Source organism: Lottia gigantea (assembly GCF_000327385.1).
Source record: "Lottia gigantea unplaced genomic scaffold LOTGIsca_13, whole genome shotgun sequence".
Taxonomy (NCBI): Eukaryota; Metazoa; Mollusca; class Gastropoda; family Lottiidae; genus Lottia; species Lottia gigantea.
In genome coordinates, this window is record NW_008707425.1 from 4,095,764 (window position 1) to 4,111,825 (window position 16,062).

Genomic DNA, 16,062 nt, shown 5'->3' on the forward strand with positions numbered 1-16,062 from the left:
ACTACTGTCTTCGCACTCTTGTTGATTAATCAACTACCAATTATTTTTTAACATAATTCGAATATCAGTTTCAAATCCGTAGCCTACTGATAGTCCAAGAACAGTAAAATTAGATTTACCGTAGAGTGCGAAGGCAGTATTGTATAACGTGATTACCTAGAACAACCACAAAGTACAGAGGTTTTGATACCAACAAATCTATCTTGACCTGAAATGCTGAAAATGGTTGTCCAATAAATAGAAATATGAAATAAATTTGAACGCATGGGCTTTTACACCAATTGAATGCATATGCAACAAGACAAATGGTAGAACACCAAACTTAACAGGATCCAAAGAGGTTCTACCCTCTTTCGTGAATTGGAAACATAATTATAGCGGTTTCACAATCGTTTTTTTCTGGAATCAAGGAGTTGTGTAACTATTGGTGTCTAGAACACCTAAAGTAATCTAACACTCCTTTCAATAAAATATTTCCTTATATGGGAATCCGGGGATAATCTTTATCGTCTGCGCATTTTTATCAGTCTTTTTGATTGCATAGCGTCAATTATGACAGCTTTTGATGAGACAAAATTACACAGAACACAATTTAATCACGAATCTCGTCAAATCAACGATGATAAATGAAGTAAACTGTAGAAAAAGAAACCAAAACTAAGCAACTACATCTGTATTTGAATTATATTGGAATCCCAGGGTTGTAATTCATAGGCAACTGCTAGAAGACTAGAAACTATTAGTTATGATGGTTGGTTGGTTGGAAGATGACAAGTTAAGGTTCGCTTCCAAAGGATGCTGATATCGCAAACTAGGTAGTTGTTGGTAGTTGGTAGTTGGATTGGCTCAAACTGGATGATTCAGTGTTGTTGATTCTTCATTAGATTTGGTCGGGTCGAATGACATGGCGGTGAAACTCGGCCCTGCATGGTGTGGCGTGAGTTACTCGATCTCCTTCATTCTTCCAAACTCGTTCTGATCTGATTATTAGTTATGAAACCAATTGTCGTATTTATATAAACACGTTCTGGAGAACAAACCGGAAGTGTATCTTTAGAAGGAGAAAAAATTTCGCAATGGACCAAGATTTTTACCACTGAGCACACAAATCAGAGTATCAGATGTGTGTTTAAGTGTATTTCAATGGTAGTTATGGAGAAGACTTGTGAGATATAGACATTGCAAAATTAATGAAAGACAGTGCTAAGCTTTGCTTGCAGTTAACAGAACGTTTACTAATCTTTTTTGTTGTCCACTGAACGAACCACATCGTTTTGAATCAGTCGCAAAGGAGATTGTGGCGTAACAAAACGCAGGGCTTTAGTAAAAGAAAGGTAATACAAAGCTTTTCCACAAAACCCATGCTAACAAATTATAAGCACAGTGCTGGTCTTCAGAATGTTGTCGAATTTGAATTTATGACAAATTGAACGAACAAAGCAATGTATATTCAAAACTATTGTGTAGCCTTCATTAAAGATGGGTTCTCTTATTTTCTTTTCGTTTTTGAAAATAGAAATGCTAATACTTGAATAGATAGTAAGGGTGTTTTAATGACTTGGAAAAATACCAGTTTGTCTCACATGCCCAGAATTAATTCATAATGAGCTAAATTAGAAGAGAATTTCCAGCAGAATCAGTGACCGATCAAGAAAGGTCAAAGAGTATTTTTTTGTTCATCCAGACAATACATACATTAATGATTGGTTAAACTTCTTGATTATATGCAGTAATGATATGATTAAGAATACATGATAATTCATTTGATTCATAACATCAAGTAATCAAATAGTTTGCTTAATTTGACACCAAAAATTAAGGAAACCCATCTTCAAGAAAATAAGAATACTTAATAGTAGTATATATTTGATATTCTATTCAGACGGACAAGTTGTCGTGGCAAATGTTCCCCTGTCTACTGAACATCGTCTACAATCGTCTACTACTCCTCATAACAGTGGTATCGATTTAGAAGCACACCACTATAACGTCAAACGAATAATACATACACAGCTGAAGTAATAGAAAATACTTTCAACTTACCATAGTTCGATTTGAAGACTGTTTAACGGCTCCCAATAGATGCAATACAGACACTTCTGGAATATCAATTTAAATCTTAGGAGGATAAACCACTCCAAAATTCTGCCATTTAAGACAGTGACGAACGATTAACAGTTTTTAAACAGACGTGTAATAAAGTCGGTCGCCTGTTTGCTTATATTTCATACAATGCGGGTTGTATAAACTTATAGTGGTCGTAAATCCTTAATACTTATATCGATATTGGAGAAATTCTACTATAATACATATATATAGCGTACCTCACAGAACGAGTCAAGTATGATAGGGTCTGCACATTGTCCACGTGAATAGCGTATTATCAACCCCTTTTTATACACATTCACAGAAAATATCGGGAAGAAATCTTATGTAGAATAGACACAAAAACAAGAGCCGACATTGAATGGCTAGCTTTTAGTTCGCGCGGCTACTATAGTAAACATTAACCAACTATAGGCTTACGTGTATTTAACGTCGGTCGATTTTATTACTACTAGAACATGAAACGAAATAATGGATAGAAAAATTAAACGAAACGAAAAATACCGGCTGATTATACATAATTGTGTCTGGTAATTTCGGTTTTATTGGCGTAAAAACGAACAAGGGTGATAAATTTTTCAATAATTATCATCTCGTGGAATAACTAAAGCTAAAAACATAACGACCCCTGGGAATAAGCTTTCGTCCGGCTTGGAAAGGGTGTTTTTCAATGACGAAACACAGACTTAGATGTAATGGGTCAATTATCAACAGCCGCTCTAGCGGTATCCACAACTGCACTGTAAATATGCCCATTCGGTGACAGTACCGATGTAGTTTCTAGAATGAAACTCCAACGTACAGTTTTATTTCTTTAAATAAACAGCAAGTTATATGCTTTAATATAGATTTCTTTTATCATTTGCGATACACCAATGCGTGAAGGTGCAAGCATATTTCTATGGCGCAAGTGAACCAAAACCAAAAAATTACGCATGAACCAAATACAAAAGATAAAGTGAATAACTCTTAGAATAAGAACTCAGGAACTATGAGCGTTTTCTAATTTACATGCCTGAGTCGCTTGTGGGCATTCCATTGTTGACAACCTGTTTTTGGGACCAAGTTTGATCATGGACTATTGTTTCATGTGCATGTTGGACAAGAAACTCTTATAACTTGGGGGGGAAGAGAGCCGGACCAGCATGTTTTCTGTCCCCCACATACACCCCCCCCCCCCCTTCTTTTAGATTTTTATCATTTTACATCTATAGTAAAAAAATGGCGTGTGGCCCCCTGGAAAATTCTGTGGCCCCTGCTCACCTGATGTTTTCTAGAAACGCCACTGTGGAAGTCAAACAAATAAGAAATAAAACATCAAAATTCCCTCTGAAAACCCCTGACGTACAAAACGTGTGGACCTAACACTTTTATTCCAGGCATGCTTCAGTTAAAATGTACTTTTGTCATTTAAATTGCACATTTGACATGTATTCTGACAGCAGACGACATTTTCACGCAAATCCTTAATTAATTTTTGACACTTGAACAAAAGAGACTAGAAGCCGTTAACAATTCTAACGCAGAGTTTTTCAAAAGTTTCGTGGATATTGATAACTATCTCAATTTAGTTATTCATTTAAACCGTTTGATTGAATTTGCAAGTGTAATTTGTATTCGGGTAAATATTCAAGAATCTAACTAATTCAATCTATAGTATATTCATTAAAGGGATTGTAAAGAGGTTTTGTAAATTTCTAATGTGTATTGGAAACACTGATAGAATCATATTGCAAACTTCCCATTTCATTCATGTGGTTCTTGCAATTCCACCAAAACTTAGTGTTTGATCACCAACAGAACCACTGGGTCCAGATTGAAGGAGAACAGTTCACGGGGATTAATGGTCAAGACATGGACTAGAGAACATTTGATTTACCTATTTCTTATTATACAAGGATGAAGTTGGTGCTTGATTAGTTTGGTTAAAAGATTCCTAGCCCCAACAGAGGAAAAGGCTCTGAACCAAGGCTTGGGATTATGTACATTTTGAGATTGTCTTTTGTGATTCAACGTACCCATTCTCAAATCTTGTTTGAATAAATTGGTAAAGTGACAGTCCATTAAAATGTCTTTAGATCTTTAGAAAGATCTACCCATTTAAAATAGAGGTGACATTCTCGAGTCCAGAAGAAATGTTAAATGAAAAAAAGCATTAAAATTCAAAAGAAATTTCAAAAGCCATCATGACAAAAGATCAATTTTATAATGAAAGTATCTTTAATTACTTCAAGTATTATATAATGAACATACGAAGGGAAATCAAATATTGAGGCATATTTTTATATTTAAATGTCCGGAGACGAATGGATTATAAAATGTCGGTCTGTGGGACGTCCGGAAATTGTATATTGATCATCAAGTACTATTACATGAAAACCGATCCCAGTTCTTTTCCTTCAAGTGTTTTTCTTCGCGACGTTTCCTTTATTTACTGTTACATTTCTTAATGAGTCGACCTTTCCTTACAAATCTATAGGATGATAACGACAAACACATTTTGACATCGAGTTGACATAATAAAAAAAATCGAGCACATTATATTTTTGAAAAAAGGTGGATATGAAAAAAAAAATATTGCCACTATCGTAGGTGTAACAAAATGTTTTTATTTGTTTAGAAATTGTTTGGTCGTTGTAAAGTTGGAACAGTTGTCTGATATAGTTAAAATTTGAATTATCTATTGCGCATGCGCAAAATTTTTGAGTGCCGCCATATCTTAAAATATTCATAATACAACAGTCTACATATGTTCAAAGTTTCATGCTTTTATCATCAAATGCACAATTTCTTTGCTTAGCCGCTTCACTATTCCAGGTGTAGTGTTCTCAGGCTTCTAATCAGATCTGTCACAGTCGGCTATCTGAATGCAAAACAAGCTGTTAGCAATATCTGAAAATTTAGTTCCATCAAGATTCTACCAATCGCAAAGTAGACTTGAACGCAATTAAAAAAAAGGCTGAGGAAGGACGCGCTCAGCTGATCAGATTCTTCTTATTGCAACCAATCGATACAATCGGCTTAGATGCTGCTAACGAAAGATACCAAAATAAACACAATAGCGAGCCGTTAAAAGTCGAGAGCTCGACGCATCAGCTGCATTTAATAATAATAATAATACTAATTATAATAAAATCTTTATTAGGGTGAAAATTGGGCCTGGTCTTTTTACAATTTTGCCCTTCAAAGGAGCACAACATATAATACAAAAGAAACTAAAAACAACAAAACAACAATCACAAAAGCAGTAGTACTATTAACAGTTATATACATTTATCATCCATCTGATTATGTAGTTCTATTTTTTCAAGAAAAAAAGAGTTGCCAAAACATTGATTTTCTTTAAGGATCGAGGTATAAAGTTCCATATACAAGACCCTTTATATTTCAAACTATTCTTACATATGGATTTAATAGGTTTTGGAATAAGGAATCTTCATTTTGGTTTCATAATAAAAAAATAAAAAAAAACTTAACGACCTTCGTGTCTCAAGTAAAGTAACATGACTATAAACCCTCAAACTGGGTTTTTGTCGAAACTGGGTAATTTTTTTAAAAATCAAGTTCTGCTGACATTAATGAAAAAATGAAAAAAGGGAGATAGTGCTGGTACGATATATATCGGTGAATATGACATGTCACGATACGCGTCTCGTATTGCAACGTCGTGTATCAATACTTGACGATACCTTTTATTCCATAGAAAAGTGCGGATTTTTATACGTTGGGTTATGATATAACAATTGTTTTCACTGAAATTGTTAGAAACTTACTTTTTATAAGACAGTGGATGCTAACCACTTCTATCACTGTTATAAAGTTATAAATTAATCGTGACCTTTGTTTCGCGATATGTATCGTATCGTGACCCTTGTATCGCGAAACTTATCGTATCGTGACATGAATGACGATACCCAGCACTACAGAGAGACAGGGTTTTATCACAATTCTTGTTTTCATGAAGCTAACAATGACGTTGGCGGTTTCGAAAGATTAAGTCAGTCTAGCTGTAATGACAGCTCCAATCTACTTGATTGAACAAGATGCACTAGCAGTTTCAAATCTCAAATCAAATATAGAGAAAAAAATAAAAGATTGCTTGGCATATTAATACTAATGAAGTCGGATAATATTTCTCTATCATGAGATCAAAACTCAATTAACTTAAAACAATGGCTAATATTGGAATCTGAGGTATAACGTGATACACGCTGTTTAAAAGTGAAGACAATAAGATATAGGGGATATCAGATTTTGATCCGTTGGGCAGAGGAAATTACATTAATATCAATTCGGAAGCTATTTTTTGTGGTTATGTTGATTCCGTCTGATCTTATCATTTAGATTTGGTTTTAAGGCTTGAAACTTACAGACATAAGTCAATTGACTAGAATGACCTTCTAGGAGTCTTCAGATGTTTTGGTACTAGTCTGAAAGGAATTCTGTCGTCTAAATATTCATTTTACTACAGATAGATAGCCTTGCTACCAATATCACATTTTAAAACGTGAAAATGGATAGATAACCTTGCTACCCATGCTACCGATGTCACATTTCAGAATGAAACCATACGGTGATGGTGATGGTGATGGTACAACATTCCGTTATTATGTCTAAATAGTAGTTATTTTGGATACCACGACGGCGAATCAGAGGTCGCATTTTAATTCTCAAAAAAAAGAAGATTTGATTGTTGGAATGAGCAAAATATTGCAGGATAATAATTCCTAAAATAACCTTTACGTAGAAGCCGTAGGTGGCACACATTAGTCTTAAGCTGTTATTTGTCATTCGATCATCTTCGCTTTCAGAGTCCATTTAGCTAATTGTATTTATTGAATTATAGTTTTCGCTGATGGACCTTTGGTTAACCTTGTGGACTATACTGTTCCCGGGATAGCATTTCGAAAATTAGCGTTAAAATTTCAATTTGGAATTAAATGTTTTAAATACCAGCTGAGGCCCTTTGCGGGGCAATGGTTCTTTTCATGACATCAATTGCTTGCTCATACAAATGGCGTCGGTCGGCGTGTGAAAGTCCGATTATCTTCAATAAGTCATCTTTACCAGTCAACCCAGCTGTAAATAGGTACGGGTTAGCTGGGAAACAGTTTGATCAATGGTCAGCTGGTAGAAAGGTTCGTTAATTGTGAACCTAAGTTGTTATCCTAGTAAAATATAGGCCAAGTTGTTCCTTTTTTCCTTACAGAGTGGCCGTGTCTACACGTCTTCATTAGCTGGAGCAGAAGTTGTCAAGATGCCTACCCTACCATCCGTTGCGCATGGTAGGTTGTTGCATTCATTCATTCAAATTGAAACTTTGTGAGAGTTATTGAGAAAACGAAGACGAACAATGCCACATTGTATTCACTGCGTACCTTACTGGTATCTTGCAATGTCCATCGGTACGTTTAGGACCAGACATAAAATGTCACTTTGTATGAAAGTTGCTCTGATCCATTTTTCGGTCTCTATTTTTTGAGAATTTTTCGACATGTGAGAGGCAAATTTCGCATACACTCTGGTATCCATTTAAAGCTGAACTAATAACGAGTCCATCAAGACGGATATTCTACAGTGTCCCTTTAACGAGCGGGACGAGGTAGGATTTTCCCTTCTTAGTAGAACTCCGCAAGTTAAGCCTACCCTATGTAGAACGGGTAGGACCAACGATCAACATGTCTAGAATCTGTCTTCGTGATAAACACACTACGGGGAGCTAAGCTATGTCTTCAGATTGGAGGGCTTCCGTGTTTATATATAATATAGCCTTCTAGAAGCCAATTTTCAACAGATCAGACCGTTAATTTGACACGAGTCCCTTGATAAATTCATTATCGTTCAAAGAGATCTAATAAGCGTCTCAAATATAATTAAATACTAATCAAATACTTATTAGTTGAATTTAACCATTGGACTATCTAATAATCTCAGGTTCATGCCAATCATAATTTCCCTCTAGATTTCTTTATTTTCCCACTGACCAATCGTCTAGAACCAATTATATAGCATATACCAATATTTGATATCGGCGAACTGACCACAGTACGAACGATTTAATGATCTGACGATACCAATTGTTGGGACATTTTTCGATCATATGTAACTTCTTTTGTTTTATGGCTACCTCAATTCTCCATCTCTACAATGGCAAGCTATTCGGAATTCAGTCATACCTTGACTGTAAGTCATCTTTCTTGTATCACGGAATGCCCGGTTAAGCGCAAGACACATACATGCGGGTGTGATGCCCGCGTTGCGGTAAACCGGTGCGATTATGCGGTACCGTTGTGGCAGCCCCCTATTTTCCTGCCCAGGCATTCAAAGATTTTTGGGAGTCATGGTAATCCTGATCTTGTGGGTTGTACAGATAAGGCCAGAATTTTACCAATTTACAAAGTTCCTCTACTTCTTGGGTAGTTATTGCTGCTGTACGTGACATGTTGACGGCTTCCACTCTGTACTAATGGGGTTTCTCCACAATGACGTCTTGAGACTTTTGGTCCGGTGAAACGCAGTGGGGAAATATAGCAACGCACCGCACCAGCATGTATGTGTCATGTCAAATGCATACCCTTGTTTGTTTGTTTTCGATCCGGTGAAACACTGTGGTGAAATAAACGCATCGCATCGCCGCACCGGACCACGAACCACATGTATGTGTCTTTGGCTTAACACTAATACCTATTGATTACACAATAGGTAAATTTATTGAAGAAAGATACCTCTGGTTAATTTCCCATGTCTATCACAAGACATGAATTATTATCCAGGATAACTTAAAGGCTCTAGAGTTATTCCCCGAACTAATAAAGCCACTAGAGGGGCTGTAATCAAGCTACTTCCTCTTTCTTCAAGAACTTTCAAGGTGATAAATCACAGGGATTGAGCTCTAAGCTTTCATAGTCATTTATCGAGTTGTATGCTTAAAGAATTATACTACAAGTGTCTCTTATTGAAAGGTGTGGCTTTTGTCCCCTGAAAGTTCCCTAAAAGAGCAGATAGAAAGTTTTATTTACATAGATCTAGGCCTACTAACTAACTGCACTGTCGACAGGTTCAATCTAAAAATAGAATAATATTATAATTTGATTGGTCAGAACACTAGGCTACCGCAGTAAAGGCAACTAAGATAGTTATAGCACAGACTATAGTATAGGTTGTTCTACTGCACTAATAATAGTGTAGGCTTTCTTGCTCTGAAGAAAGGAAAGACCACTCCAAGTCGCTTGTTAGGCCTTCATAACACAGTTAATTTTCTTTTCTTAAATTTCATGCACCATCATGGGAAAATCCAAGAGAAAGTCTGTGGTAATTAATAATGGGAACGATAATGGTGGTTGTGCTCCCGGTCGTTCAGATAGTAGAACCAGAAGGGTTACGAGCCTACGAACATCCACTTGGCCCTCAACAAGTCCTTATAATATCAGCTCTACCAATTCTGGTCGTAAAAAGCAGATACCAGCTGAAGATGGGAAACAAAAAGAGGCTGAAGGAGCAACCAATAAAGAAGGCTCTGGCGATGGATTGTCAGGTCACGATGACTCATTATTAGGTAATCAAATTAATATTGATCCTTGCTCGTTGCCAATGCCTATGACAACTGTGTCTAATAATTTTTGTTATGGGCAAACAGATTGTCAGCAACCTATGGTTTCAGACTTGGGCACTAGTAATCCAATCTCCCCCTATCATCATTCATCTTTGGAAAGTGTTCATTATATGATTGGTGCATATGTTCCTCAGCCAATAAAAGAGAAAATTATTCGTGGTGAATACCTTGAGCAATCCACATTATTGAAATCAAATGACTCCAATGCTAGGGTTTTTAGTATCTCTCCTGAGGGTCAACTCATTGCAAAAAAAACAAAATGTGACAAAATTAATTACAATTGAGAAGTGGACCGATGCCTTCATAATATATATGAGCATTTTCTCGTCAGTTCACCCCCAAAGGTTTCAAGAGTTCTTGAGATACATGCGGACAATTAGGTTAGGAGCTTTCAGAACTAAAGGGCTTGGTTGGAAATTGTATGACGAGAAATTTCGGATGAAAAGAGCTCGTGATCTGAGCACTTCTTGGGCTAATATAGATTATGAACTGAGGCTTTTATATATGACAAATTCTATGAGTACCGGTAGTCCTGTCATTAGTCAGCACTCATCACATACTAATCGTCCAGTTTTACATTTCGGGCGTTGTGTTGAGTACAACAATAAAGGGGCATGCTTCAAACAAAATTGTCAATATCACCATGCATGTTTGATATGCGGAGCAGAGCATGCTAAGACTGTTTGTCCCAACAAAACGGTTGGGGAAAATAATTTTCGCGCCGGAACCTCTCAAAATTAGCATTACCAAAGGCCAAATAAAACACAGAATGGGAGTTACACAAACAATATGGGCCCTAGGGGATTCACCCCTAAAAACTAAAATTCTTAAGAAATACTTAGAAAACTATCCATTAAGAATACTTCTGAATTTTTAATTGACGGTTTAGAAAATGATTTTAGGTTAAATTACACTGGTCCCAGAATGGGGGGAAATTGTAAGAATTTAAATTCTGTTAGAGAATTTCCGGAAGAAGCCATGTCAAAAATACTTAAAGAAGTACAATTAGGGCGAATTATAGGTCCATTTTTAGCCCCCCTATTTCCAATATGCATTGGTCCCCTATTGGTATAATAGCAAAGTCGGATGGGGGGTGGCGAATGATAACCCACCTATCCCACCCGCGTGATAATAGCATAAATGATTTTATCGACCCTGAGCTATGTAGAGTGAAATACACATCTTTTGATACTGTCATAGATAAAAATCATCCAAGGTGGTAAAAACTCTTTATTGGGAAATATGGACATCAAGTCTGCTTTCAGACTTTTGAGGGTTTACCCTGGTGACCTGCTTGGATTGAGAATAAATTTTATATTGATAAATGCCTTCCAATGGGCTGTAGCATATCATGCAGCATATTTGAAAAATTTGCTACCTTTCTGCACTGGGTCATTGAGAAAAAGTCAGGTCAGACATCTCTAGATCATTACTTGGATGATTTTATATTTATTGGCAAACAAAAGACATCTGACTGCTCTGATCTCATGCAATGTTTTCAGGAGACATGTCATGAATTCGGAGTGCCATTGTCGCATGACAAGACAGTGGACCCTGTCAAAGTGTTGACTTTCTTGGGTTTGGAGATCGACACAGTGTAATTTCAAATTAGAATTCCCATAGAAAAAATAATGGATTTTAATGTACAGTTAGAAGTTTTTCTTCAACGTAAAAAAGTCACCTTGCAAGAAATGCAGTCTTTTGTAGGATCTCTAAACTTTTTTTGTCTTGCCATTAGGCCAGGAAGAGCATTTAATAGACGCTTTTATGACGTTATGTCAGGAATCAAAAAGGTCCATCATTAATAACTTTGAGTAAAGGAATAAAAGATGACTTAGAAGTTTGTAAAAATTTTCTTAGCAATTTTAATGGAGTGTCATTTTTTACTTTAGAAATTTGGATTTCAAACGAAATTCTTGAATTTTTCACTGACAGTGCTGGATTACAAAATCCTGGGTGTGGGGTTTATTTTCAAAAACAATGGGTTTATTTTCAATGGCCTGCAGTTTGGGGGCGGGGGGGGGGGGGGGCATCCAATATTAAAGGACTTAACCTTTCTAGAATTAGTTCCAGTAGTGCTAGCATTGTCAATATGGGGAGATATGTTGGCAAATAAAAGAGTGCGTTTTAACATTGACAATGAAGGGCTGGTTGCAATACTGAATAAACAATCATCAAAGTCAAAAAGAGTCATGCACATTATTAGACCTTTTGTTCTCTACACTTTGCACAATAATATCATATTTAAAGCCTTTCATATAGAGGGTGTTAAAAACTCTATAGCCGATTCCATTTCACGACAGGATTGGTGCCGATTCCGGAAGGTAGCCCCACAGGCAGTCAAAGACCCTCAGAAATTCCAGACCAATTTCAGCGGGTAATTTCCAGTATTAGGTTGACAGACTGTTAGAGGCATCTCTTTCTCAAAATACATTAAATGGCTTATAAAACTGGCTTAGATGCATTCAGGCAATATTGCTAAACTTACAATATTTTGCAACCTTGGCCCCCATCACTGCAGCACATTGTTAATTTCATTGCATATTTGTCATTAAAGGGATTAGCCCCATCAACTGTAAAATCCTATATCTCCTCCATAGGGTTTTACTGTAAAATAGATAACAGATGTGACAAAACATTTCATTGTTTCTAAGCTTCTGTTGGAAATGAAAAAATCTGACCACAGAAGGGATACCGGACTTCCGATAACATTAGATCTTCTATCAAAAAAATTAACTATTTTGCCTATAATCTGTACAAACGATTACGAAGCTAAAATGTTTTGTGCTGTTTATACATTGGCCTTCTTTGGGTACTTTAGAGTAGGTGAACTGGCACTGTCCAAGGGAAACAAATCAGATGATATAATTGGCATCAGAGATATTATTATTACCACTGTCAATGGGAGTAATAAACTGATGGTAAACCTTAGGCATTCTAAAACTGATCAGTTGGGGTTAGGCACACAAATATTGCTCAGTGAAACCCATGGTAGAATTTGCCCAATTGCTACTCTAAATAGGTACTTGGAAGTTAGACCGAATTATGCAGGACCTCTGTTGTGCCACTTTCATGGTATGTGTCTAACAAGGTTTCAATTTTCTGCAATACTAACAAAGGCACTAACATATTTGAATATCGAGGCAAAGAATTACAAGTCGCATTCTTTTCGCATCGGAGCCGCTACATCAGCGGCAATGCATGGTCATTCTTCCCAAAGTATTCAGAATGCTGGTAGGTGGAAATCCAGCACATATCAAAGATACATAAGGCCTCAATAAATTGTTTTTTTTCCAATTTCAGAATATATAAGGGTCTGGTGTGTGGGTTCATCAATTATTAAATTGGGTAATGATATTTTTCTGAAAAATATTCAAGGTGGCATAGAATATATCAGCAAAGGTTATGGATGGGTATTCCCTTCAATATATTAATACTATGGGTATTGTAGAATTTGAGTGAGAGATATCGGTGCGGTTGATTCATAGGTAAGCTTCCGCTTATGGCGGTGATAAGCATTTATGATAATGGTATCATTTGGCGATAGCGCTTACCAAAACATTTTGGAAATGGCAGTTGTACTATTGTAAGTCTCAAGTTAAAGCACTTGAATCTCGGGTCTCCAGGTCAAGTGCAATAACTTAACATTGGTTTATAAATATGGATTTAACATTAAAACGTGAGCGACCATAATAACTTGTGGCGGTCGTCACATTATGGATGTGGACATAATTTGTATGGTTGTATGGACATAATTTTGTGGTAAATCATTTGTTGGAAATAACCGTGCCATATCTCGCCAAAAATTTTTTAATAAAATTTTGTTGTTTTATCTTTTCTTTAAATAAAGTCATTCACAGCCCTCGACAGAAAACGTTATAATCCAACAAAATCGTTGTATTTACAATCTTCCGTTTTACAAGTAAGGTGGCTATTGCAGTCAAGTTGTAACACAAAGTACGTAATACCTTGACATTGTCAATTCACTTGTGAATCTACTTGGTAAGGTTTCCTAAAAAAAAAATTCCTCTTTATGATCAGTTGGAACAACCCAGAGGCTGTGTCTGGCGTTAGAATACCAAAATTTAGTTTGTGAAGCATTACATCGATCGGGGTGAACATATTAAGAAATCAGCCGACAACTGGTATCTGGGTGTAAGCAGTATTCGACCACTGAAGCCGACTTTCAGATTTGCATTTGGACATATTTACAATCATAAAAGTACATAATCTGGACATGTCATAATTGTGCTCCAAACAATACAGTACAGCTGGATAGCAAATATCACATGTCCGGACATATCACTTTTGAGCACAAAGTGATCCTGTTTTGGTGGACATAGCACATATGAAAAATGTACTTTTCTACACAAACAAAGCAGGTTAAAGATATAAGAGTTGTGCCCCAAGATAGAGTGTTTAAAATGGCGCATATTGGTAGAAAAAAAACCTGAAATTTGAAATTTTGGACATATCACATTTGTGTTCTATACCCCCGATCGAGGGTTTGGAGCACAATTGTTATTTGTCCATTTTAGTATTTTTGAGAAAACGACGTTTTAAACATTGTAAATGACATATTAAATCAGGTAAACAATACAATCCAAAAATTTTGCAGTGGTATCATGCGTGGTAATTGTAGCATCCGAATCCACTATAATTCAACAATGTTGCAATATTGCATAGCAGCAAAACGTGCAATAAAAGGACATATTTCTATTGCGCTCAATGATTATTAGCACACATAATGACATAGTCGAACTATCAACTGAAATTAATATGAAGAACAACATTGGAGTTATTCAATATTTTATTTTGTTTGTTCACATGTATTATGAATCTTCTTCTTCTTCAACAACAATGCCACGTTTTGATGAAGGTAAACTTTCATAGTAGGTCCTATACTCAGGTGGGATGAATCTATTGCGCAGAAAGCTAAGGAGATCATCTTTTTTTTTCCTTAGTAATTGGAAGGCGTGTAGTATAAAGAGATGCGATAATAGGTAGACTTCAAACCTCAGCCATTTGATGTTGAGCCACCACATCACCATCGGTGTTCTTTGTTCTGTTGTTAATAATCATCCCTGTTACTTCCTTGATGTTCAGGAAATCCTTGTGATGCATGATTTTGACATTTTTTATACGGGCCAGGCCCTTTTCTCGCTCCCTTTATGAGAATTTCCTATTCGCGCGTCGTGTAAACTTTCTGGTGTTTGCGAGAACCATCAATTGTGGCATGCATGGAATCTACTTCTAAGTAACTGTGCCCAGATTCCATGTACATCAGATCTATAGTTTCCAGATTTGTCAATGATTGGAGGGCGTATAGCATAGCACCAGCCTTGAATTGATTTCTATTTTGGCCCCCACAAGTCTCTGAAAAGCTTGAAAAGTGATGGACGGAAGTTGGTAAATTTCTGAGGTAATGAAGCACATTTGTCACTATCTCGTTCGCCCCTCTACCACCCTCAGTTTCCTCCCAAAGGTAGCACTAACCATGAGCTGTAGCAGAATCATAGATTGTGAAATTGTATACCGCAAGTTTTCATTTATAATAGATTTCAAGACAGCTTCAAGATCGAATGTAACGGCATGGTATTGGTCATCGATCTTAGCTCGAGTTTTGTCTTTTGTCTTCTCGGCATCTGCTTCTGCCTCTCGTTTTTTATGCTGCTCCCGATTCTCACGAAGCATTTCCTTGTCTTCAGCTGAAGCTGATTCATAAGCATTGCATATAGTACATGGGTCTTTCTTCGGACAAAAGTTTCTCAGATTGAACTCTGTGACAAATACCTCTCTGTAGCGACTTTGTTTAACCGGGTTTTCGAAAGAGGTTTCAAGACAATGCAGTTTGTAGAGCCAGTACATTTGTTTAACATTTAATTCTGGTATTGAAGTATTGAATACTAGTATCTTTACGACAATAATGTGCTTCGATTCTAGGGAACGAGTTTATGTGGTCTCGAACATGTTTAACCTCTCTTCAGATGTTTTGTTTTGCGGAACTTTCCAATGCGTAGGTCTTTGCCAATATATGTACCAGATTCACCTTTGCCGAGTAATGCACCAGAGATAATGCTCGTACTTATGGCCAGTGCTTTACAGAAGAAATCTTTACATAAGCGCTTCTCTTTGTTAATTGCTGGGTTATAAGTATAAGATTTATCTTTGCGTTTTTTCTCGATGTTTTTGCGACTTGGATGGCGACTAACTTCTTTTTCAGTTACCATGGACACTATAAATTCCTTTTGCTGGGCGGCATTTGCAAGGAAATAATACTCACTAAAAATTGTCGTTCGCGCCTCCTCTGTAAAGTTGTGAACACACTTAAAGCGGCATCCAGT

At 36.5% G+C, this 16,062-nt stretch overlaps 1 protein-coding gene across 1 annotated transcript; it reads left to right on the forward strand.

Moving 5' to 3' along the window:
* Positions 1 to 9,390: 9,390 nt before the first annotated feature.
* Positions 9,391 to 10,002, forward strand: LOTGIDRAFT_157344 (hypothetical protein; the record flags this gene model as incomplete). Its single annotated transcript, XM_009049096.1, has 1 exon — positions 9,391 to 10,002. One exon carries the CDS (start codon positions 9,391 to 9,393, stop codon positions 10,000 to 10,002), a length of 612 nt encoding a protein of 203 aa, XP_009047344.1.
* Between the last annotated feature and the right edge of the window lie 6,060 nt (positions 10,003 to 16,062).